The 27,116-nt window shown below is 42.0% G+C and overlaps 1 protein-coding gene across 1 annotated transcript in view; it reads right to left on the minus strand.

The window, feature by feature from the left end:
- The window catches only part of LARS2 (leucyl-tRNA synthetase 2, mitochondrial), a 159,076-nt gene that overhangs the window by 34,733 nt on the left and 97,227 nt on the right, over positions 1-27,116 (minus strand). The window contains exons 9-15 of the mRNA XM_032649183.1: positions 26,153-26,260; positions 24,806-24,965; positions 16,527-16,631; positions 13,613-13,728; positions 10,644-10,927; positions 6,788-6,886; positions 3,547-3,684 (exon numbers count right to left, since the gene is read on the minus strand). Coding sequence (XP_032505074.1) covers positions 3,547-3,684; positions 6,788-6,886; positions 10,644-10,927; positions 13,613-13,728; positions 16,527-16,631; positions 24,806-24,965; positions 26,153-26,260 — 1,010 coding nt within the window. The remainder of the gene's footprint in view (positions 1-3,546; positions 3,685-6,787; positions 6,887-10,643; positions 10,928-13,612; positions 13,729-16,526; positions 16,632-24,805; positions 24,966-26,152; positions 26,261-27,116) is intronic.

The following is a 27,116-nucleotide window of genomic DNA, read 5'->3' on the forward strand; positions in this document are numbered from 1 at the left end:
AATTATGGTATATCCATATGACAGAATACTATGCATAAATTGTAAATGCTGATGTAGAACGACCACTGAGATATATTATATAAAAAATATAAATGGCATATATATATATATGTAACATTTAAAAATGAGTATATCAATAGAAATATGGAGATATGCAAAATATTTTTGTGGAAGAAATCAAAAGAAATTTAACAGGTTGAGGAGATGGGTAGGGTGGGATGCAGGGAGGGAGATTTCAATGTTCACTTTCTGTGCTGTTAAATTTTTAAATTTTAACCTTAGACGTATTACTTTTTCATTACTTAATTTTTAAATTGTTAACATGAAGTTATCTGGACAAGGAAATAACCAGATTTTTCCCCCCTTTTCTTCTCTGCAACTAAAAAATATTCTAAAGGTTGTTGTATTAAAAAAACAAAACACAGCAAAAACTGAAAAAAAATCCCAGGAACTATGCTCCAGGCAGTATGGAAGACAAGAGAGCCTGAATCATTGTCCTGATGAAAAACAAGTGAAAAAGTCAGATAAGATATAAAACGTGTATAAAATGTTTTAACTGTGTTATTGAGCTGGCAAACTCTAAGAAATGAGGTTGAAATAAATGTATTTTTAGATAAATAATAATAGATGGACCTTCACTAAAAAACATGAGATATATTTCAATATAAGGGAAAGTATGTATTTCAGATAAAAGGGAAATGATTTCAGATGTTAAAGTCAGAGATGCAAGTAGGAAGAGTGAGAAAAGATATTAGTAAGCATGTTGATCCAATGCAATTACTGTTGAACTCCCAATAGATAATCTCTATGGAATTTGACAAGCTAAATCTGAAATTTATATGGAAGAACAAAGGTCCAATTATAGTCAAAAAACAAATAGACTAATGGACAAAATAAAGACCCTATAAATAGGCCCTTGCATATATATGAAAACTGGATTTGTAATGGAGAGGGCACTGCAGATCAGTGGGGAAATGGATGGACTGTTCCATTAAAGGTACTGAGACACTAAAAGCAATAGCCATAAAGGAAAAGATTATTAAAATGTACTACATTAAATTAAGAGTTTCTATTCATCATTAGTGGCAGGGCAGGAATAAAGACACAGATGTAGAGAACGGACTTGAGGACCACGGGGTGGGGGGCGGGGTGGGAGCTGGGATGAAGTGAGAGAGTAGCACTGTCATATATACACTACCAAATGTAAAACGCATGGCTAGTGGGAAACTGCTGCATAGCACAGGGAAATCAGCTCGATGCTCTGTGACGACCTAGAGGGGTAGGAGAGGGAGGGTGGAAGGGAGGCTCAAGAGGGAGGGCATACGGGGATATATGTATACATATAGCTGATTCACTTTGTTGTACAGAAGAAACTAACAACATTGTAAAGCAGTTATACTCCAATAAAGATATAAAAAGATATATGAAATCCATGTGTGACATAAAAAAAAAATAAAGAGCACAACAATCATTAAAGAAAAAAAAAAGAGTTTCTGTTCATCAAAAGACACCATAAAAATAAGACAAGCCAAAAACTGGGAAAGAATATTGCAATACATATAGCTGATAAAGGATTAGCATCCAGAATATGTATAGAACTCCTACAATTGATAAAAGACAACCCAGAAGAAATAAGGGCAAAGGACACAAATAGGGATTTAACAGAAGAGGAAACAAAGAAGTCCATAAACATAATAAAAATATGCTAAACTTCATTAAGTAAGCAGTGTCTTTAAATTCAAGTTTAACTCACAAAGTGATCCATTATATAACCACCAGTTTGACAAAATTTTAAGTTAGATAATACAGTTAGCCCTCTGTGATTATGGTCCAAGGTTGGTTGAATCCAAGGATGTGGAACCCATGGATAAGGAGGGCCTACTATGAGAATTGTGCATCTACAGATTTTGGTATCTGTGGTGGGTCCTGGAACCCATCCCCTGCAGATACACAGCGATGGCTGTACTATATGTTGTAATGATGAAGATCTTGAGTGATAGGACCCTCACCTCTGTTGGTGCCAGTATAGGTTTATATAACCAACTTGGGAAACGGTCTGGCATTTCTTAGTGAAGCTGAACATGTGGTTACCCTAATCCTACTCCAGGTACACATCCTAGAGAACTGCTAACACGCGTATGTCAGGAAACGTACCGGGATGCTTACGGCAGTTTTGTTCTTAATTACACAAAACAGCCCAAGGACCATTAATGGTGGTATAGACATAAACTGAGCTCTGTATTAGAAATTCCATTCCATGTAATGGAATACCAGATAGCAGTGAATCACGAATGAAACATAACTCCATGCAGGAACATGGATGAATCCCCAAAAATGCTGAGCAAGAGAAGCAAGAGAGAATACATGAAATATGATTCTACTTATACAAAGTTCAAACACAGAAAACTAAACAACACATACTGCTTAAAAATATATAAAGAAGTATGGGCTTCCCTGGTGGCGCAGTGGTTGAGAATCTGCCTGCTAATGCAGGGGACATGGGTTTGAGCCCTGGTCTGGGAAGATCCCACATGCCGCGGAGCAACTAGACCCGTGAGCCACAACTACTGAGCCTGCGCATCTGGAGGCTGTGCTCCGCAACAAGAGAGGCCACGACAGTGAGAGGCCTGCGCACCGCGATGAAGAGTGGCCCCCGCTCGCCGCAACTAGAGAAAGCCCTCGCACAGAAACGAAGACCCAACACAGCCAAAAATAAATAAATAAATAATTTAAAAAAAAATATATATATATATATAAAGAAGTAATACATTTAAGAAAAGCAAGAAAATGAATAATTCAAGATTCAGGATAGGGATTGTATGGGGGAGGGGTGGGTGGTGTAGGAAGGGGGATGATCTGATTAGTGAGGGCACCCTGGGTAATCTAAGGACCTGTAATACTCTATATCCTAATCTAAGGAGGGGGTGCATGGATGTTAATTTTATTTTTTAAATTGTATAATACATTAAATACATATTATATAATATATATATATTATATATACATATATATGATACATTTCATGGGAAAAAAGCACACACACACATCTTTCTGAACATGATGGGGAATATATTATAGACCAACAAGAAAAGAATTTATCAATGGATTTACAATGTGATCCCTAGCTTTTAATCCATTTTATCAGAATGACATATTGAGACAGGATTCAGTCAAGCTTGGAAACATAGCTTACACCAAGGGACCATATGATAAACATGACCTCACATGAGAAGCTATAAAAAGCTGTGTGACATTATGAACCGCTCTTCTCTGCCTCACAAGCGAAAATCTCAACTACTTAACTCAGTTCAACAGAGAAAAGCTGAAGGGAAGATCCTATGCAAGCAGGCAAACACCACGGCCTAGAACTGACTAAGCAACATAAATGGACTTCCAGTGGTTAAGGCTGACAATGACCTCTAAAGTATGCTTGAAAAACAGAGTTCTTCTGCCACATATACTTACCTTGCTTCAGAAGAACCAACACCTGCCTTCAGTTGCTGTTCAAGGAACTGAATTCTTTTGCAAAGCAGTAAAAATGCTCACCTGTGCTTGACCATTTTTTGATCATGGCAAAAATGACTAAAGAATCTTGCATAGAACAAGTGCATGACAGCATGTTCTTTCCCTCCAATGTACAAATCCACAGGCATCCAGTAATCTGCCAACGCTGTGCTGAAAGGGCTGGGAGGAAGAGAGATGGTCATTTATAAAAAAACCCTGCTTTGTCACAATTGCATAAATTAGACCAATCATAATTTGCATATTCCCTGAAATAAATTATGTCAGAGAAAAACAGTGATTTTCTTATTAAAATATAATGAGAGAAGCTTATATAACAAAGGAGAAAAATGTCAGAGCAGTGTTAATTTATGAAATTTATAAAAACTGTTTCAGAAGCCATTATTGACATATTTTAACAAATGTGATTTTCATATATAATGAGGACAAAAGGAAAACATACCAGCAAAAAGGGTATTTCTGTACAATGCATATTTGACTATCTGGATTTATTTTAATTTTTATTACCATAGACAATCAAGATTTTTGAGTTCTTACCAATAGAGGGCAATATGGCATGTACAATGGAGACTCTCATGCAGACACTAAAAGTTCATTTGAAGACAGAAATTCATTTGCCTTTCTAGTGCATTAAGAAATGACACGCATGTCATTTCTTAATACACTAGAAAGGGGAAATAAAGTACACAAGTCCAAGTCTAAAATTAGTACTTTCCCATGCAGATTTGTGCACATGTGAGAGGGTGTCCAGTTTGTCTGGTGATTGTTAGAGAGTTGGACCACTATTGTATGTTGCTAATAATCATCGACTGTAGTCCCAAAAATGCCTTGTGAAAATGTTATGCCCTATGTAACAGCAGAGTAACATAAAATTACATTTTATAAACCAAAAAATAAATAAATAAAACAGAAATTCAATCTTATTTTTAAAGCAGCCTCAAAATGCAGATAGTCAGCAAGAGCCTGCATATGCTTCCTAAATGCACTGAGCATACTTGGAGTAATTAACATGGAACACCCTAATTCTGTCACCTAATAGATACTTTTTAGTCAAGAGAGGTCCTAAAAGAAAGGCTTCCTCAGTGGAGGCATCATTCCCTAGTCCTAATGGATGCTAGGGAGGAAAAGAAATGCCACTCACTTTATTTTCTGTGTGTGTGTGTGTGTGTGTGTGTGTGTGTGTATACACTCCGTGTGTGTGTACACTCTGTGTGTGTGTACACTCTGTGTATGTGTGTGTGTATACACTCCATGGTTTCACATATATGTGAATTCTCTTCCCCACACCTCAAGGTACTTTTTTCCCTGGAACTCAGCAGGTGGGCCTGGCCAAACACCATGTGTTTGCATCTTAAGGCAGCTTGTTTTTCTCTCCTCCAGTTACTATGCCAGAATTCTGATAAAATTTTAAATAATGTTTCTTTGTGAAAAATGCTTCCCCAGAGAAATCTAACTGCTCATGCAGGTGACAGAAAAGCAAGGGAAGTCAAGAATGGTACTCGGCCTGAAAGTAAGTTTGAAATAAATTGAGCAGTGAGATGTTGAAGGTAGCTATAGCTGGGATCTATGATCTTTCCTGGAAACCACCTAGTGAGAATGCAAGCCAGCATGGAAATAAACAGCAGCATTTTACAAAGGAAATGATGTGATACGTGGCATTCCCAAACTGGGGGCTGTGAAGGTCTCAGGACATACCTCTCACCAGTTAAGGGTCCCATCATTAAATTGAAGTCCCATCTGTAAGAAGGTTTTCCCTTGAAGCATTCTGAGAGGTGGAGAGCCTGATTTCCCTTGCATTCTAAGGCAGCTCTTCCTAACTGGAAGTCACCAAAAGTCCCTTCTAGAAGGAAGACCCAGAAGAGGGGCCCCTCTGTGGGTTAGCCGGGGCTGCCCCGGTGGTTCCCAGCCACAGCAGTCGCCCTGTATCCTTTCTTGCCTCTGTCGGCTGCTATTTACTCCGGATCCTGCTCATTCTGCACAGCCTCAACTCAAATCACAGATCCGCAGGACTGCAGGGCAGGCAGGAGGGCCTGTCTCCCTGGAAATACATTATCTTACAACCAACGAAGAAAATGGGGGCATTTTCATACGTGGACTATGGGGTTTCAGTATAATTGTTCTCCCACGGACAAGAGCAAGCTGGCAAGGTCTTTGAAGCCAGCTTGTGTCTGTGGTTTTCCTGCGCTTTGTACCAGTTTTCTTTTGTTCTCATTTCCTTCTTTACCTATCTACCTACTGCTCTCTTTCCCTTATTTATTTATTTTTGTCAAAGAAGCACATGCACATAGCTGAAAAAAATCAAATAGTACCAAAAGGTTTATAATTAAAACAGTGGTCTCCAGCCCCATTCCTTCACTAACCTCCCTCCCACCCCTCACCTGTCACTTAGCCACTTTTAATTCTTTCAGATGTTTTTTCTGGCAATTATTAAAAAATGTTTATGCTCTTTGTTCGTTTGTCAATTTTGGAAATTATCTAGCGACTATATGTGCTAAGAAGTCATGCTTCTCAGCTCTCTCACACTCCCTACCCTCCTATCCTCCCTGAATAGTTACATCATTATTTTCAGTTAAGTAAGTAACATTACACCTTTACAACTGCATAAATGCAGTTCACCACAGGGCCAACGAGGGTATTAGCACTTCCTTCCTTTTTCTGCTTTTCATTTTTCTTGTACCTGGGACTTACTTGGCTGTGAAGAATCTAATTTAATAATCAAACACAGTCCCTACAAGAGCCTGTTTCAAAGAGCACAATTGATCAACAGCTTCTAGCTCTTCTGTCTTTGGAGCCACTGGGTGTTCACACAATCCATGCCCTCCTATAGGGAGCGGACCACAGCAGGCGTTTCCTCCTGACTTGAGACTCTCTAATGGACAAGCTTTGCTTGAGGCTTCCCGTCAGCCTGCTCGAGACTTTCTCAAGCTGCACTGCGGTCTGAGGCTCTTCCTACGCCATCCTCCTACCTCCGCCCTCTCCTTTCACAGGTGTCAGACCAGCATCACGGTCAAGGGCTCGCCCTGCCAACTCCTGCTCCCTCACCTCCTTATTCCCTAGAGGCACTTGCCCCCATAAATCACTTGCCCCCTCACCTCCTTATTCCCTAGAGGCACTTGCCCCCATAAATCACTTGCCCCCTCACCTCCTTATTCCCTAGAGGCACTTGCCCCCATAAATCACTTGCCCATCGAATTCCATCTTGGTGTTTGCTTCTTGGAAGACCCAGACCGACACATGCTCAAGAATTCAGCAGGGCTTTCTTTACCTCTGAGTATTCTGAGGGTCGGTATATCTGAAGTAGTACCAAGCAGAATCAACAAAGGTATCCATCGTATCTGTCTCTCTCGTGGCTGCTCCCTTGCACCTAAGAAATAAATGAAGTTCATCGATTGGTTTCTTTTTAAATATTAATGCATTTTCCACCAGCTTTTGAGAAAGCTATGACAATCATTATGAATTTAAAATGTCATAAGAACAATGCTCCATCATGAAAAGATAATTCACAGTGTGGACTCTCTTTGTACTGCAGAGTACATGATGTTTTAAAGAAACTTACAAAATAAACATTTAAATCTTCAACAATTAAAAGCCCTATTCTGTACTTCTCTGAATTTAACATGGTAGAATATCTAACAGGAATCTTGTCTCTTTTAGGCATATCAAGACTGCCTTCAGCCAATGCCTCCTCTATGATGCTTATGAGGCAAATCAGTTTATGAAGAAAACCTGAAAACCAAATATAGTGAGATACTGTGCTGAAAAATGAACTTGGGGTTTTTTTCTATCTCTGTCTCTTGGGTAAGGGGAGCAGAAATCCACAAGAGGTGACCTTAGGAAGATAAATCACCTTGGGAGCCCAAAGGCAGAGGTATGCTGGAGCCACCTCATACCAGCTTGTGAGGACTAACTGTTGGGATCACTTCCCAACTCTGGGACAAATGATGCCAAGTTGGTAGTCTGAAATTAGCCCTTGGTGAAAGTACCTATACCACAGAAATGGGCTAACACTACAAATCAGAAGCTCCCCTCCAGAGAGCTATTTAGTACACACTTACCAACACACCACTGCCTAAAGGAAGCTTCCTTATAGAAGGGTGAAGATAGCCCCACTGTTCAAGAAAGTGAATGAAGTGAGATGCTTGGTGTGTAAAGGGTTGAAAAGAAAAAGCAATCCTCATCCTAGGCATGCAGATGCCTGGGGAGGACTAAGGTTCCACAAGCACCCAACTGCTGAACCAATTTTGAAACATGTTGGTAGGGTGATGGCCCTGTGGGACTGAAGCCAAAAGCCACAATTTCTGGGAAGCCAAGAGAGAGTACCCTGAGCCAAGCCTGGCCAAGGAGGGTGCTTGGCTTCCTTGAAGACCCCCCAGAGGCCTGGAACAGCAGTGGATGGGGTGAGCCAGCTACCGACAGCTATTAGCAGGGACCCTTTGTGGCCGTGAGAAGCCACAGCAGGAGAACAGGGCTCAGACTCCAGGCTCTCCCTTCTGAGGCATGGAAGTGGGACCAACCACCTCTCCAAATGCTGCCCTTTTGGCAGCATGGGTCCTCGGGAGTTCTTGGAGAATTTGAGGAGGGGGATGAGGAACCCCAAGAGGAACTGATGAAACCTCTGCTAATTTAGCATGCAAGGGCTTGAGACTGTTTTTAATTTAAAAATAAAAGAAGGGTTGCCTTTATATGTTGCATCTGTGATGCAGTTCATACTGGCTTTCCGAATAATATTGGAGGAAACAGCCACTCCCCATCTTCTGCTTATTAAATAGAAGTGGCTCAGCAGAGAGCACAGGAGCCCAGATCTGGCAGGGCTCTGGGCTCCCAGGGGCCTCCTCATTTCAGTCAGGGGGCCTCCCACTGGGAAGCGAGGTGGTCCCTGGGGTAGGAGCTTATCGGAGATAGCCCCAAGGGAACCCTAATCCTGTTTCCTACAGTGCATCTCTAAATGAAAGCCAGGGGACTTCCCTGGTGGTGCAGTGCTTAAGAATCTGCCTGCCAAAGCAGGGAACATGGGTTTGAGCCCTGGTCCAGGAGTATCCCACATGCCGGGGAGGAACTAAGCCCGTGCGCCGCAACTACTGAGCCTGAGCTCTAGAGCCTGTGAGCCACAACTACTGAAGCCCACACGCCTGGAGCCCATACTCCGCAACAGGAGAAGCCACCGCAATGAGAAGCCTGTGCACCACAACACAGAGTAGCCTCCATGCACTGCAACTAGAGAAAGCCCGCATGCAACAACAAAGACCCAACGCACCGCCCGCAAAAAATAATAAAATAATTTAAAAATTAAATAAATAAAATCCAGGTCTTTTTATTTGGAAGGCAATCAACCAGAACACATACTATTTTGGGAAATAATTAGAAGGTAACTGTTACTTCTTCTTCCTCACCATTAGGGCACCCATACAAGTTAGGAAGAAAATGCAGGATTCAACTGATAATAGGACTAATATCTGACTAAAACTTGCCATGCTGATTTTCTTTTTAAAGGTTATGTTGGACTTGAAGACAACCAACATGTTTTCCTGCTGACACTAAAAGCTGGATTACATGGAAGAGGCTACTTGGTAAGTGGGATGGACAGATGATGGTGATGGTAACAACGTTATTACCATTATTAGCTCCAATAGTAATAATACTAACACTGGGTGGCAGACACTAAGCCAAATGCTTCATGGGCATTATCTCATTTAATCCCTAGTAACCCTGGGGATTATGAGGTAGACACTACTCATGTCCCCATTTTGAAGTTGAGTAACTAGAGTTCCGCGAGGTTAAGAAATCTGCTCAAGGTCTTAGAGCTCAAGGGTAAGGAATCCACCTTTGCTGGACTCATGCCTGTGGTCCTTACCACCATGCTGTCCCGCTTGGCCACATGGGCTCAGTGGCTCTCAGCCCTGCGTGCTCATTAGAGTCATCAGGGAGACGTGACCAAGCCCAAGCCCTGGGCTCTGCCCTTCAGGAATCTGCAGCCAAGGTAGGAAAACTTATCCCCACCATCAAGGCCCTGGGCTGCCACAACTGGCGGGCTGAAGGCTGCTGATGTCTCCAGCAGGGAAACCCTTTGTCACTGCTTATCAACAAAGAGGGTGATACCCTAAAATGGCCCAGAGCTTCCTATGCTCCTGACTGCAAGCCCCATCTCAAACCTCAGAACCGCATGGGTGAGGACCTGGGCGGACTGTTGACAGGCCCGGGCAGGATGGCACTAACATTTCCAGTTACAGAGTGTCTGCTAGGTGTCACTCTGCAGTGTTACATGCATTAATTCTCATCTTCTGAAATCCCTTCAAGGGGGTTATTTTAGCTCCCGATAAGGGAATCACAGCTCAGAGAGGTTAAGTGACTTTCCCAAGACCACAGAGCTAGGGAAGAGGCAGGGCCAGAACTTGAAGCCATTACTGTCTGACTCCCCACTCTGAGCCATGCACTTGCACTACATGGTTACCTAATTACTGACCTAGAGATGCTAAGAAGAGGACTACGTTATTTTAAAACAACCCCATCATGATCTATAAGGCAGAGAAAAATGGCTTTTCCGTAGAAGGAAGAAGGGAAATATTACAGCTTGGTATCTGTTATTTGTTTAATCAGCTGGAATGGTATCATAAAAATCACATGTGAGACATGCCAGTGAATTAACAGGAAAACATAATCCTACTGTCAAAATGAGAAGAAATGAGATATGGTATGTTTCAGTATATTAAAGAATGAGACCCCCTGAGCATACTTGTCCTCGTAGCTACTACTACTCTGCTACTTGTGATAAAATCCCCACTGTTATCACAGTCACTATGTGGGAAAACGGTAAGGCATTTTCTCTCATCTATGAGAAGCTCTTTGGAATATAAAATGGAGGAAAGTGGTCTCTTCCAAAGCTATCATGAAAATGTGTAGCTTTTCCATCAGTTGGATCAGCTGTTTCTGGGAAAGATATGAATTGACATTGCTGCTTCTACCGGCTCCGAAGAGAGGACGGGGTGCTCATCACAGGGGCTGGGCCCCAGATTCCAGCCCCTTCTCTCAAAGACAGCAAAAGACCTAAGACCTATGTTATTCTTTCCAGCCAAGTGGAAGTCTGGGACCAGACATGGTCACAGCTGGGGAATGGGGTTTCTTACCTAGGGCAGGAGCAATTCACCCACTCCGAAGCCGAGGCCAGTGGGGAGCCTCCCTTGCCAGTGAAAGAGGTGATGCTGGGCAAGGTCACAGGCAAGTCCTCCAGAGGCACGGGCACAGGACCACAGGCCGGGCAGTGGACCATGGGGATGGGCGTGCCCCAGTACCGCTGCCGAGAGATCAGCCAGTCCTTCAGTTTATCACTTGTCACCTCTCCGCCCACTCTCTTCCTCCGGGCTTTGTGAGTCAGGGCTAGAAATGCATCCGGCCGGTTCATACCTGTGAACTGAGAGGGGAAGGAGAGAGATCGCGTTCCTCCCTTGGTAAGAATGAGCTGCCACCCTGATGCCACCACCCTGGATTGCCATTTTTTGTGTGGTCTGTGCAGGGCCACATTGTGACTCTCTGTTGCCTTTGTGGGCACCTTCCTCCTTACAGTATTAAAACTTATATTTTATGACAGTGGTGAATAAAGATGAATATAATTTTTGACCTTAAGAGTTCACTTTTTTCTTCTGATGTTAAAGAAATTAACAGTTTTGGGGGGGCCCCTGAGAGTACTGTGGGCTCTGGTTTGGGGCTCTCTTTATCACCAGAGCCCTGTGGCACCTACAGAGAGAGGCAAATATCAGCATTCAGCTGCCAGTAAAAAACTGCACATTTATTTTAATGACTAATCCCCTCTTGAGACAGGGGTTGCCAGAAAAGAAAAGTTCCATATTATCCTAGAGCCGAAGGAATTCGGGCAAGCAGGGGAACAAACTGAGGCCTCAGCTTGAAGGACCACCCCTTTTGTATTTAAATGCTCCCATGTGAGAGACAGCAGGGCAGGACACTCATAGCAGAAAAGAGGAATTCTCTGTTCACCGGACACTTTTGAGAGAACCGAACTAATGATAAGAATCAGGCCAGCATGGCTTGCCAACGAGGGGATCGTGGGAACCTTGGAATTGGTTCAGTGCAGGTGTACCGCAAACCTACTAGGTGCCAGGCTTGTGCTAGGCGTTGGGAGCACAAAGATAAATCTGATCTGCCCCTATCCTTAATGAGCTTACAGCCACGGGGCATAAAGAATAGGAAAGTACAGCTATGTTTATCAAAAGCAGCCTTTTCCATTAAGCGTCTGAAGTGTCCTGAAGACCGAGCTCTCTACCAAGGAACCACTTATACTCTGGGAGAGCACTTTCTTTGTCCTACGCTCCCACTATCATGTAATTATGGTGCAGGTGATCACAAGCTCTCTTGAAAGTCTATCTTCTCAATGCATTACTGTTTTCACATCCCAGAAGCTCATGGAAGCTTTCACCATCCATTCTCCTTCCATCCATTGAAAGAATTCCTCCAGTCTAGATATTCAGTCTAGGGCCACCAGAAGATTCAACAGACCACCTGAAGCTATCTGAAAGAAGCCAGGGAGCATAATTAATGCTCAGTCCTATACTAAGGAGGGGGCATTTTTCTGGCTAATTCATAACACTAATTTTGGCCATGACTGTCCTCTTTCTCACCCTGCAGAGGGTTATCCGGGTCTCCTTTCTGGCACCTTGGCTTGGCTCTGCTCTACATCTAAGAAGCCTGCTCACACAATCTTAAGAAGGGTTTAAGGTTCAGTATCTTAAAACATGACTCATGTCTGGGGATATAATTTATGAAGTGAAGGCACAAACATGAGGTCAGAAAACATTGCCACTCCTTACACAGGAAAAAAAACCTGGCTATTCCCTTATTTTTTATATACATGATATCCTATAACCAGGTAGTCCCAAACCTGAAAAACCTGGATCTTCAGGTCTAATGGAATCAGGATCACCCAGGTGGGGCCAGTAAGCATCTCCCAGGTGATTCTGAGACATGGCCGGGTTGCAATCACTGTGTTAAGCCAGGAGTTCCCAGGCTCTACTGCACATTAGAATCACCCGGGGAGCACTGAATTCTCCTGATGTCCGATCCATGTCCTCTCCACTCCCTCAACCATTAAATCAGAATATCTGGGGTGGGACTCAAGCATCAGTACTTTTCAAAACGTTCCAGGTGTTCTCAAAGGGCAGCCAAGTTTAAGAAAGAGTGCTCTAAACCAGAACTCTCAAACTTGAATGTGCACACAAATCACATGGGGTTCTCACTAGACCAGGTGGGGTCTGAGAGTCTACACTTCTAACAAGTGATGCCAACGCTGCTGGTCCTGGGACCAGACTTTGGGTGGCAAAGTTCTAACCCAGGGATTCTCAAAATGTGGTCCCTGGATCAGCAGCAGTAGTGGCATCACCTGGAAACTTGTTAGAAATGCAAATTCTTCAGTTGCATCAGGGACTGTGAAGCAGAATCTCCAGATGGGGGCCAGGGAATCTGTGTTCTAACAAGGCCACCAGGTGATACTGGTGTGTGCTCAAGTTTGAGAATCACTGTCTAAGCCATTTCCCACTTCCCCCTGCCCCACCTCACCCTACTTCTCCCATCATAATTTCTGGCCTAGTTCGGTATCAAGGCTGAGCTCAAATCCTGCCAGACTTACCACCTAGCAAGAGACAACCTTGACCAAATAAACATGACTCAGAACTTCTCTGCTGATTTCTAAAAATGAGTCAAACTTTAGGTGGGAATAAGTCAGTAATCTGGGGAGAACAGAGATCTCTAAAAGGAACAGCCAATTTTGGTCACCTGTCCCAAGGAATCAGTTTCCCTGGAAGAGGTCATTTTTCTTAAGCAGAAGATTCACAAAATAAAGTTTAGTTGCTTCGATAACCACACTATCCTAGGATCAGGTTCAACTTGGAGCTGATAAGCTTTTAGATCTTGAAAAAGAATATTATTTTGTTTTCATAGATTAAGAAACGAGGCTGCAAGACTGTTAGTGTGGGTATGAATGAAATGATAGGTCGTAACTTGCACCCAAAGGAAAATGTGTCATCAAGCTCTTGTCAAGGCCCTGAGTTTATAAGTAAGTTCTTCGGCCACCTCCACGAGCACCGACCTCCGCAGAGCTGCTCAGTCTCTCCGTGCCATCTGGCATGGTTTCAATGACTTCAGAGTACGACAGGCCCAGGGTTTGGGCTAAGACAGTGTCCTCTAAGCTGGTGCTGGGAATTCCTGTTTAGGGGAAGAAACACAGAACGTCTCCTTTGCAAATGGCCAAGTCACAAAATAATTGACAGCACTGACACTCAGCGTTAGCTTCTGAAGGGAGACTCTAAAAGATTTTAGTCACAGAAATTATAAAACCACCTCATATTCATTGGGAAAATGGAGAACAGTCTTGGAGAAACTCACTACCCTAACACAATAGTTTACCATATTGACACTACTTCCTGTAAGTCTTTTTCCATTGCTTAGTTTCTTTTAAAAAATAGTTGTAATTCTAAAATATACAATTTTGGGTGCTTCTGTCACTTAAATAGTAAATCACAAGCATCTGGGGAAGTGTCTCTTTTGAGTGACACAGGGCAGTGAGTTCTCTTGAGAAGCAGGGCTGACTCCTCCAGCAGCTCTTAGCGCCCCAGAAAAATCCGCTTGGTCAGTAAGTGGAAAGCTAGCCAATGTGTTTCTTCAAACTATGCTTTGTTCCCAGAGGCAACAGTACGTTCTGAACAGACATTTCTTCTTCAACCCACATATGCCCTTGAGGAGATGGAGTTGAATGTAAGTAAATCACTCATCCAGAGGGCCAAGGCATGCTGTTTCAGCTTCAGCTATTAATACAAACAGGCTTTTTAGTTGTTGGTTCTGTAGGCCAGGGTTTCTCAACCTGGGTCCTACTGACATTCTGAACTTTGCTGGGGGGCCTGTTCTGTGTGCTGTAGGATGTTGAAGAGCATCCCTGGTCTCTACCAGTAGAAATGTTTCTAAAATTGCCAAATGTTGCCTGCTGCAAATCACCCCTGGTTGAGAACTGCTGTAGGGTCAACTGTCAAGACTGCTGACATCCTTGTGGACACTACACATCACGCAGCAACTGAGAGAGATAAAACTAAGGGTAATATACAAAATGCTTACGTCAGATGTCCATGAACAACCTCTCTGGAATGCTGCCCTAAAAGGGTGATTTAATGTTTGGGACACACATTCTAAAGCTCCTTGGTAAGATGGAAAACTCCATGGTATGATGGAAAGTTCTGCAGTGTTCCAGCTGAGATTATGGACCAAAAGCATCTAATGAAGCAAACAAACTCTCAGAGTGGACTTGAAGGATACTGAAGGGTGAGGACAAATGGCAAGCAATAAAAGTTGCTGAAAAGTGTTCATGGTCAAGAAGGGAAAAAAGTCATTTACTGCATTCCAAAAGTTTGTGGTCTGTAGTAACTAGGAGCAATCTTCGAATGGAGACATTGTAACCACAGAATTTATTTGATCACATAAAGACCACTCTGGACCACTGTGTTGGTCATGTGGGGCTCAGTAGAATGTGAACTATTTGTAACATGCAGGTGAGATGGTGAAAACACCACTTTAACTCTTGTTTACTTTTGTTTCTGTTCTTCCTGGAAGGCCAAGAGCCAATAATTCACAAAACATTAATTACAGAAGTGTGGGATATCAAGACAACAGGAAAAATGATTTTCCATGCATACCCAAGAAAATCAGATTTTCCTTTTCTTTTCCCTTACCCTTCAGAACTCTCAATATTCTGCTAGTACTTTGACTCAAAATACCAAAAGGGGAGACTTCCCTGGTGGTCCAGTGGGTAGGACTCTGCGATTCCAGTGCAGGGGGCCCAGGTTCGATCCCTGGTGGGGAACTAGGCCCTGCATGCATGATGAAACTAAGAGTTTGCATGCCACAACTAAGAGTCTGCATGCGGCAACTAAGAAGTCTGCATGACGCAATTAAAAGATCCCTCGTGCCGCAACTAAGACCCAGCGCAGCCAAAATAAATAAATACATATTTTAAAACAACAACAACAACAAAAAAAGGGAAAAAAGCCACATCAACAAGAGCTTCCTTTATTGTTTATCTTCGCTGGTTGTATTAATGACTTTTACTAATTATAAAATGCATTAAAGTAATAGGAATTATTTCCTTTAAGGAACATACTTTCTAGGTTTAAATTGTCAGAGGAGAATGACTTGAGTGGCTTAATATCTGTTTTCTGTGTTGATGTTTCTTCAAATCAGTTTGCCATAAAAGGATCTGAGAATTGTGAGCAAAACCATGATTTCAATAAGCAATGCTATTTCTTCTGTGTGCTAGGAGATACAGAGTGTGGAAATAACTTCCTCCGCAGGTTCTGGCACATTGGAGACTGGCTGGAATCTACAGTAGGAAAGCTGTAGCGATTGCTCGGGTCTACCCTGAGGGCAGGTCTTGGATGGGGTATATGATTAGGTCTCACACCTTGGTTCAATCCCAGACTTCCTGTTCGGTGATGATAGGTTAGAACTCTTAGGAATGAGTAAGGCCGCCAAGGAAATCCAATTTACAGCTCTAAATATGACTTCGATTTTACTGCTATTTCACGATCCCTTTCTTGCATAGCTGAAGTTCACCTCCTCCACAAAGCCTTCACCAAAAACCCAGCCCACATCGATCATGTGTGCTTTGAACGCCCATCTCAGCAGTTGCTGTTGGTTCTATGAATTCTGAAATTGGATTTTCATCTGAGTGGTATGGTTCCCCACATTGCATAGGCAAGTCTCACCAACTAGCTCTACTGGCAAAATCCATGGGCCAGACATTTTTCATTATTCTCAGCAGCAACTAGCAAGATGCAATATACTTGATATGTTTTCCAAATATGATGCTTAAATAAGAGATGATGAAATGAAGGGACATTCATTTTTACAAAGAGGCAAAACAGATCATGGAATATATAGTCAGCTCTTCCAGGCTAGGATTTTGATCTTAAACCTGCTAAGTACATTATCCTGATTACATTTTAATGGCTACTTACCTATTTTTGCATCCAGAGAGCCCTCAAAGTCAGCTTTGGCCAAGATGACAACAGGGACTTCCTGCTGGGTGAGCATGTTCACAGCTGTCACGGGCGTGAGGCAATCTGAAAATGAGAGCAAACAACTGTGGACGCCAGTCTGCTGGGACTCTAACACCATCTGAATCTCAGAGGAGACAAGTGAGAAAAATAAGCCTTAGAATTTCTGTGTTTTTGTGCTAATTATTATAGAATTTGTTCTTTGAAGGTATTAACAGATAGTTCACACTAGTGGAGAATCAAAAGATTAAACAAAAAAATGAAAATATTCATTCGCACTCCTAACCAAAGACATGAAAATGGCAGTTCTACTTTCCAGATGGTGGAGTAAAGATGTTCCCACCACCCACTTTTCCTTTTGAAAAGTACCTCAAGTATACAGAAGAATGAGAAGCACAACAATCTATCTATGGTGAAACTAAAAGATACCTGAAATTTTAAACTATAACACTTGAAGATGGAAGTGGATAGAAAAGGAGAAAATGACTGAACAGAGAGGAGATTTCCACACACACAAGGACAAAACAGTTCCTTCCCATGTACCATTTCTAAGGAGATACCAGAGGTTGTGGTCCAGCAAAAGGAAGGGGTAAATCAAGAAAGAGACAGACATGGGATCTAGGAAACAGAGGATCCAACAAAGAAAAGAGGGTAGGGACATTTGCAGAGCAGAGACAGAGAGAAGTCCCAGGATGACAGATATGCAGAAGCCTGGAGGATGACCAGGTCAGATTTAAGCAGGACAGAGAGCCCCAGGAAGCATCTTCAGGAAAAAAAGGGGATGGATAGATTATCTGACAGGCTGGAATATGTAGAAAACTTGAGAGGAGTTTTAAAGAGCTTCTGGGAGGATGTGGGAAGACAGTCAGAAATTCAAAGAACACAAAGCAAATTAAAAAAATGAGGACACCATGAACTTCAGGAAAAACAGAAAGTTATATAAAAAGGAAAATGTAATCATAGTATATTTGGCTCAGGTGACCAATATTTATGTGGTCATAATAAAACACTTAATTTGGAATTATCCAAACAGTGTGTCATCTTAAATGAAGCTTATTACAACTACTGCAGCAGTGAGATAAACCATACATACATGAATCTTCACTGAATATATGTAGGACTGGAAGCATGAAGACCCCAATAAAGTCCCAAAGGAAGAAGGGATGAGAGGTGGTAAACAATTAGTGAGTTCATTTGTACTTTTGCAACATAAGCAATTAACTACAGTTATAATTTATGAACTATTACTATTTATACCCGCTATGTTTTAAGACTTTATATAGATTTATCTAAAATATGTTCTACAAACCCCAAAGTTAAAATAAGCCTAGGGGACTTCTCTGGTGGTCCAGTGGTTAAGACTTCGCCTTCCAACACAGGGGGTGTGGGTTCAATCCCTGGATGGGGAGCTAAGATCTCACATGCCTCACAGCCAAAAAACCAAAACATAAAACAGAAGCAATATTGTAACAAATTCAATAAAGACTTTAAAAATGGTCCACATCAGAAAAACCTTAAAAAAAAAAAAGCCTAGGAATTAGGATTTATTTTTCAGAGAGGTAAAGATAGGCTCTGTAAACATCTAAGCCAGCTCTGATCTTCCTTCACCTTGGGTGTCAGGAAGCACAGGACAGGGTTATGGTGGGGACAGAGTGAAAATGCAATGCAAATGGGTCTCCAGGGATGAGGTTCAACCAGCACCCTGGTACCATGACTGGAAGGCACCTGCTGCTGGAGCTGCTGAAGTGCTGACACCCTCAAAGTGGACAGCCAGATTTCTGATTCCATATGGTCCCTTCTCAAAGAACAGGTATACATTTGCAAATTCTGCAATTATGGTATGTTATTAGGAGGATGGACAGTGAGGCGTGGTGGAGTGAGAATAAAAGTCACTAGGTAATGTCTAGAACTGGTGAATGGAGAGACAGCAGTGTAGGCATATCATACAGACATGTGGCGGTCTATACCAGAGAAACGGCGGTGGAACAGACTGCCAGTTGACACCATATCTGTCTCTCCTTCTGATTCAGCAATAGAATGTTTAGTTGGACACATGACTGCGTAGCTAATGGCAGCACTGCTCAGCTTCACTTGCACTGGGTATGGCCATGGGGTTAAGTGTAGAAGCAAACTTGCAGGTCAAGCTCTCAAAGGGAAGGAGCTGCCCTTCTTCCCCCACCACCTTCTTACTGCGACGCAGATGAAGTGTAGAACAATCTGGAACACACAGATAAGGGCAACGTCCTAGAGGGGCAGAGCAGGAAGGCAGAAAGAGCCTTGGCCCCAACCACCCCACAAAGCAGACTTGTTATACCCACTCTACATGTCACGTGGGCAAGAAATAAACTTCTGTCCTTTTAGTCACTGTTTTTCTAGGACTCTGTCACAGCCATCAAACTTATACCCTAAGTAACAAATTCCCCCCCAAATTAAAAGTGGTTGGGTAAGGAGGCTACTGTCATTGCTGTTGTTAGTACCCTCTGAAATTTCACATAATATACATATATCACCTAGATTTTTAAAAACACAAATTAATTTTTATAAAGAGAGATGGAAATTAAAGTAATTTTGAAGTATTATTATTTTTCACCTGATAAGAAAAACTTTTAGAAGGGTACCATCACTGTTTGTGAAGTTGCACTGAAATTCACGTATCATTGAATACAGCACTCTAAACTGATATAGCCCTTTCAGAAACCAATTAAAGCAACTTGTAAACAGAACTAGAAAAGGGTTCATAAACTTTGACCCAAAAAAATCACACTCCTGGGGATGTTTCCTAAGGAAGTAATTCTGCAGAGGCAAAGAGCTGTCTCCATAATAGCCCAAACATGAAAAAGGCCAAATGTTCAACATGATAGGGAAGATTTAGGATATTATGATACACTTGAGTTGACAGAATATTATGTATGGATTAAAAAAACAATTGGGAAGCCTGCCTAAAAACAAAGAAATATTTTCTGATATCACATTAAGTAAAAACCAAAAAATAAAGATAGAAGCAGTCTGATTTTTAAGATAAGTGTGTGCGGGAACACGAATTTAAAAGATTTATGACACATAAAAAAGAACAAAGTTGAACTCCTATCTTTGCTATATATAAAAATTATACTTAATTTAAAAATGAATTAAAGACCTAAATATAAGATCTAAAACCATAAAACTCTTAGAAGAAACATAGGTATAAATCTTTGTGATCTTTGATTAGGCAATGGTTTCTTAGATATGATACCAAAATCAAAAACAAAAGAAAAAGTAGATAAATTGGACTTTAACAAAATTTAAAACTTCTGTGTTTCAAAGGACACCATCAAGGAAGTGAAAAGAAAACCCACAGAACTGGAGAACATTTTTGTAAATCATATATCTGATAAGAAACTTGTATCTAGCATAAAAAATTATTACAATTTAATAATAAAGACAACTAAATTAAAAAATGGGCAGATGTTTCTCTAAAGAAGATATGTAAATGGCCAATAAGCATGTGAAAAGATGCTCAATACCATTAGCCATCAGGTAAATGCAAATCAAAACCACAATGAGATAATGCTTCACACTCACCAGCATGGCCATAATAAAAAAGACAGACAATAACAAGTGTAGACAAAGATGTGGAGAAACTGGAACCCCCATGTACTGCTGCTGGGAATGTAAAATAGAGCAGCTGTTTTAAAAAAGTCTGATTGTTCCTCAACCAGTTAAAAATAGAGTTACCATAAGACCCAACAACTCTACTCCTAGATATTGGGTTGGCCCAAATCTGAACGAATGTTCATAGCAGCTAGCTGGAAAGTGGAAAGAAACAAAATGTCCATCAACTGATGAATGGATAAATAAAATCTGGTATATACAATGGAATATTCTGAAATAAAAAGGAATGAAGTACTGACTACAACATGGATGAACCTTGAAAACATTATACTATACGAAAGAAGCCAGTCACAAAAGAACAAATATCATATGAGTCCATTTATATGAAATGTCCAGAACAGGAAAGTTTATGTAGAAAGGAAGTAGATTAGTGGCTGCCTGGGGCTGGGGGAAATAGGAGGAATGGGGGTGACTGCTAGAGGGTATGGGATTTCTTTGGGGGATGATAAAAATGTCCTAAAATTGACAGGGGTGATGGTTGTAAAACTCTGTAGATATACTAAAAACCATTGAATTGCACATTTTAAATGGGTGAATTTTATGATATGTGAATTATATCTCAATAAAGTCATTACAAGAAAAATATGAAAAAAAAGTAGAGTACTTGCATTAAAGGGCTGAATTTTTCTCCATTTGCCCACATAAAAGGTCTATTATGACAGTTTTTCAATTAGAAAAAAGTTCTTGGCCAGGCCTAGCATTCTCCACATTTCTCATTAGTCATGTGCTGGTGACATGAAGCAGGAAGCCAAGGAGAAATCCCAAGTAACTGAAGCAGTTCATACAGGGGTTAAGTCATAGCTAAATGCTTTAGAAGATACAAAGGATTACTAACTTAATAGTTAGTAATTACAAAGGAAACATTCCAGTCAAGAAGCTGCCCTCTGCTCTCAGGGCCCCCACTGCAAAAAAGGCAGGTCTTTCACGCCCCACGGAAAAACAGACCAAAGTCTCTGTTCATAACTCAGCAAAGCAGTGCTGCTTGCAGCTAGGTCCCAGGGATGCTCTGTGGAAACAGGGTCCTCTGGTCAAGTAAGCGTGAGGAGAGCTGCATGACGTCCCCTCGTAGACAGTCACAGTGCACGTTAGCACAGCGAAGGCACTAAAAAGTCCAGAAGCAAAGAAACCTATTGATTTTTGCTTTATTCCAGGTTACCTGAGCATGGAAGCTTTCCTCCACACAGTATCTATTAACATGTGCTGAAAGGATGCTAGTAGGAGCAGTTTGATTGAGAATAAACTATTAGCCACAGGATTCTGTTCCTTACCCTTTGTCCCACCCCCATGCTGAATCAATGGCAAGACAATAGGGAGCAATAAATTATTCAGTGCTCTGAGGCTTCTCTCTAATGTGTCAATAACAACAGGGTTTCTACGTCACCCAGTAGGGAGACCTCATTTACCCTTTTGGCAAAAAATACATTGTGTAGACCACTGGTGACTCACAGCTGAAATGTGTGGTTCCAAAGCCCCAGGGTTTGCATATTTTAATAGTAGGAATGTAAGAAAAGACTCCAGGAAATGTCAGAACTGCTTCTAGAACTCTGATGATATTTCCCTATTGATGCTTTTTATGGTTTCTAGTTCCTATCAAGTCACAGCTTACATAACATGACTTAAATCAGAGGCGGTCAGCTGAGAAAAGGAGGCAATGCCAATGATTATGGAAATACACTCAATTTCAAGAACTGTATAGAGAAGGACCTTAATTTTTGCTCTCTTAAAGGAATCTGTGCCAATTATAGTATGCTGAGCAAAAACCGTACATTTAGTCAGTAACATCAGCAACCCAGTCGGCCAGGCCAGAAATGAGGGAGTTGTCCCAGGAGCCTTCCAAATACTTCTCAGAGCTGTTCTCGCCCCTCCATTCTGATGGCCACTGTTCTAGGGTCTTCACCATCTCTCACCCTAACTAATGGGGTAAGCCAGCTCTCCTGCCTCTACTCTGCGACTCAAGCATCACCCTGTCCACATGTATCACCCTCCTCCTCAGACCCCTCAGGGCTCCTTCTGTTCCCACCAAGTGCTCCACCCCACCTTGCCCGATAGCCTCATCACCTGCGCTGCAGAGAAAACTCAACTTACAAAGGTGAAATGACCATCCTTAAGTCATAGGATGGATCTGGGATCAGAACCTTGATCATCTTGTGCCAACTCAGGAGACAATATGCAGAAATCAACTTAGCAACTGCAGGAACTCATGTTTGAGAATTTAAACTTGTGCAAGTGATATATTCAGTCACAACTGTGGGCTGCCATGACTTGCAGCAGTTACTGCTCTAACATTAGCTATCCTCAAAACTGGACATTTGAGGGAAAACCAAGCTGCGTGCCTGATTTGAGCCACATGGCAATGGTAAATGACACTAGTGATAAGATGTTCAGGTTTAAAATGTGACCTCAAAGGCCAAAGGAGGTATAAATCCATATTCATATGGTAATTTTAATTCATTGGGAAAACTGCATTACACTCTAGCACTGTACTGGCCGTAAATAACTGATTCTACATGTCAACATCCAGAGACTTGACATGCAAATTAATCTAGAGACTTTGAATAAATTGACATCTGCAAAAAGAATATTTCCATTCTGAAAATTAGAATCAGAAAATTTAGAGCCAAGTGTAGTGTTCCATTTGTAATTATTTCAGAGATTACTAAAAAGAGGGGAGAACAAAGTGAACGAGCCATTCAGCACCAAAAGGAAATAACCAGGCCAAGTCAGATCTGCTGATATCCAAATGATCATGAAAACACTGCTCTCTGCATATGCTAAAATTATTTCTTAATTTCTTACATATGAAAATGTTTTGGATTTATGTAGTGTCTTTCATGTCAGGAACTCCATCTTTTGTAACTTATTGGCTAGTTAATCCTCTATTGCTATTACTTCATTTTAATTTGTGTCCCCAAATTAACCATGGGAAAAAAATCTAAGGCCAGATGTTTATATTTTTCAGTTTTTCAATTTTAGATATTATTCAACCAACATAGCCCTCAAGGAATCTCAAAATGCTCATGAAAGTAAAAACAACAAGTTTTCCCTTTAAACTAAACAGTCGAAAACAATCCAATCTTTCCTTTGAATACGTGGAAAATAAAACTGAGAGAGATAGCTACTGGACTTTATAAGCACACACTGAAATCTTAAGAGTCTTTTCTCCATTTCAATATACAACAACAAAAGAGATGAAACCAAGTGGTATCTGTCCTGTGCCAGTGAATTACATATGCATCTGGGTCTCCTCTGCTATGACCCCGCCTCCGCCCCCCAAAGACAGGACTGTGAACGGCCATCTATGCATCCCCAAGTGCTCAGTATGTAGCAGGCTCTCAGTAAGTATTAACTGATCTGAATATTGATGCTGTTAAGTAAACAATTAGAAGTCCTAAGCAGAGATAAGCTGGGATGACATTGTTTCTCTTTCCAATGTGATCAGGAAATCTTTCATTCTGACTATTTTAAGAATAGCAATTAAAAAAAAAAACTTTATGCCACCATTCAAAAAATTTTATTAATCAAATAACTTAAATAGACCTCCAATAATTCAGATGTTGTGCTTTTGGGTTGAAGTTTATAGTCTATGAAAAGTGAAGGAGGCTGAGATTTTTACAGAAACTTTACATTTCTCTGGAGACTTACTTCTAAATGACAGGTGATTTCTTTTCGCCTGCCCAGGATCATATCCCCTTCCTCTGGGAAGAGCCTCTGAGTTTCAGAAAGCTACCCCTTCCTCACTGATGACAGTCTTGTTGGTCTATCAAGGAAGGTGCCTGGCCTTCCCTTGGCCAACAAAAAGGCCAGGTCCTCAGTTATACCAAGTGAACACCCTTCTCTGCAACAGGAATCTCAAACCAAGTGCCCCAAGCACTGAGGGCGAGGTGAGAGCAGATTCACTCAGTCAGTGGTACGCAAGAGACTATTAGCTCCTACTGCCCAAACCCCCATGGCTGTCTGGTCCAAGTCCTCTTCCAGACTGGTTCTTCCCCACAGCTTTCTAGTATGTTCCCCTCCTCCCCTGGGTTAGCCAGAGATGGATTCTGTTGCTTGCAACCCTGGAATACTGACTAACGCATAGGCACTTCCCAATCCTCACTGACCAACACCTGCTATGCCAATTCTAGGTCAGCTTGATCCACTCATTTAAGACCTGTATTGAGCAGGACTCGGCTTGTCTGCTCAGATCACTGTGTGAATTCTTAAAGATACTAAAATTAAGTTATTGAAATGTTTCCTTTAATTGTCATTGGCTTCCTTCCTGTCCCTGTCAGTATAGTTTTATTTGATGATAAAATTATAAGTTAAGTACCAGATTCTATTCCTATCAGAAAAGAGCTTTAAATCTAGATTATATTTAAAGGGAAAGAGTTGAGCTTTCAAACAAAAACTTAAGAAGCGGACAAACTAGTAACTCAAAGTAACTTAACATTTTCAAAGTTCTTTTTGATCCTCATGTTTTAAAATCAAAACATGAAAAGTTAGGCCAAGGAGAATAACAGATCACACAAGATGACATATGTGAAAGGACCGTGAACTCTGTGAAACATAAGGCATAATGCCCCCGTCTTAACCTTAACTTGCCAACTCACCTTTGCCAGGGATGAGAGCCTTCCGAAAGGCTTCCTTCAGAGAGCTGTGCCCATGTAAGAGTCTGTGGCTGGGAGAGATGGCCACGTGGGCAGTGCCGTAAACGGCCTCGGGGGTGGCCGTGTAGGCGCTCAGCTTTTCTCCTGTGACTTGCCCATCAACCTGGCAGGGGGGGAAGCAGAGTCATTTCCTCAGTCCTCCCTCTGGGCTGCTGTGCTCCCCAGCCATATCCCTTCCTCCCACCCCTCCCCAATCCCAGATATGGTGACAGCTTCTGACCACAGCCACAGGGATGTGGGGACCTGAGGTGGTCCCTGGCAGGGGCAGAAAGGGCAAGAGAGAAGAGGGTCACAGCTCCTCTTTCAGGAGGCCTCCCCAGTGCCCACAACCAGGCGTACTTGGGGGCTCCAAATCAAAGGGGGTCAAAGCATGCTCAGAAGGATGCCTTCCCCGGTTCTCGGCTCCTTTGTTCACAAATCAATAATAACCGTCAATGTTATTCGTCCTGAGAAAGGAGCTACACTTTCCTCCAGGATTTAAGTTACAAATAAAGGCATCAACATTTCTAACCAGAAAAAGACACTGAGGCTAATTCCATTTTGAACAGGAAAGAAAGGACACCCTGAGCTGAGCTCAAGAATGAGTGCTCCTAGGGCTGGTTAAATGCCTTTCAAGGAAGAGTCAAACATTAGGCACCAACTGAATGCCAACTATGTGACAGACACAGAGGACACAGAGAGGCCAGATCCCCCTTTGTTCACACATTCAAATATGCTCACAAAGTGCCAATGATGTGCGAAGCGCTTGGGGCCCAGAACTAAAAGTCCACACTATGGACTGAGTGCCAATTAGATGTCACCTATGGAGCCAGGCGTGGGGCCTCAGAGGCACAGCCACATGGCCCTGTACCTGCAGGACTGAGAGTGTTCTCTCCGGAGATGTCTCATTTTCAGGTAGGTCCAGGAATGGAGGTGGAAACACTTTCACGATAAAATATTGGGCAAGGGAGAGAATACAGAAGACATTCCACATACAGTAGCCAGGTGGCTCAGAGACCCGCATCCCTCACCCTGGTGAAGAAGCAAAGGCCTACAATGTGATCACATCTTGAAATGAAAATTCTGGATGTAATGAGTTAAATAAAATATTATTAAAATTAATTTCACCTGTTTCTTTGTACTTTAAAAAATGTGGCTACTAGAAAATTTGAAATTACATATGTGACTCTCAGTATCTTTCTACTGGATAGCACTGTTGCAGTCTCAAGTTGCTGGTCTCTTCAAAGAGTTCTAAAAATGCAGAAGGGGGTTTCTGAGCATTAATTGCTGGAGATGCTCTTGCTCGATCACCTTTAATGTGAAGTCCAAATGGCAGCCCACACAGTCCCCGATCCAGTGGGCCTGCATGCCTTTTATTCCGTACCATTCCGGAAGGTCTGCCAGCGCGTCCTGCATGGGCTGTAGGAATGAAAGGAGAACGGAGAGGTAGAAGCACACAGCTTACTTAAGACAAAACAAGTGATCTGGGGATCGCTAAGGTGGGAGAACTGGGGACACTGAAGGAGGTTCAGGATTTAGCCCTTTTCTTCTTCACTTGTCAATCAGAGAGGCCCAGCAAAGGTCATACAGATGCACTCATCATGACTCAATTTAGTGAGATGGGTTTCACTCACTTCTCTATTTTGAGTGGGCCAAGGTTTCAGAGAGAGAAGAAAATTAACAAGGAGAGACCATGATTAACATCTTTGATGGATGTGGTTAGTGCATTCTCCTCCACAGTCTGGGACCGAAACAAAAGAAGTTCAAGTTTATGAATTTTTAAACCCTAAGATAAGTCATTCACAGGTATGGCTATTCTACAACTCAACTGTATCATATATAGAACATTAAAAGTTTATTTAAAAAATAAAAATTAGGGCTTCCCTGGTGGCGCAGTGGTTGAGAGTCTGCCTGCCAATGCAGGGGACACGGGTTCAAGCCCTGGTCTGGGAAGATCCCACGTGCCACGGAGCAGCTGGGCCCGTGAGCTACAAATACTGAGCTCTGCGCGTCTGGAGCCTGTGAGGCCCGCGACAGTGAGAGGCCCGCGCACCGCGATGAAGAGTGGCCCCCGCTTGCCACATTGATTTGTGTAACATTTACTATTAAAAGCACACATTTATTTTCATCGTCTAATTTTAATCCTAAAATCCTACAAAAGGGAGGCTTTTCAATAAACTATTCTCTATGGTCTCAAGCTCATGCCATCCCTTTATTTGAAGATGAGATACATTCTTTCAACAAATAAGTTTAAAAGTAAATCATATATTTATAA

This window comes from Phocoena sinus, chromosome 11 (assembly GCF_008692025.1).
Source record: "Phocoena sinus isolate mPhoSin1 chromosome 11, mPhoSin1.pri, whole genome shotgun sequence".
Lineage (NCBI taxonomy): Eukaryota > Metazoa > Chordata > Mammalia > Artiodactyla > Phocoenidae > Phocoena > Phocoena sinus.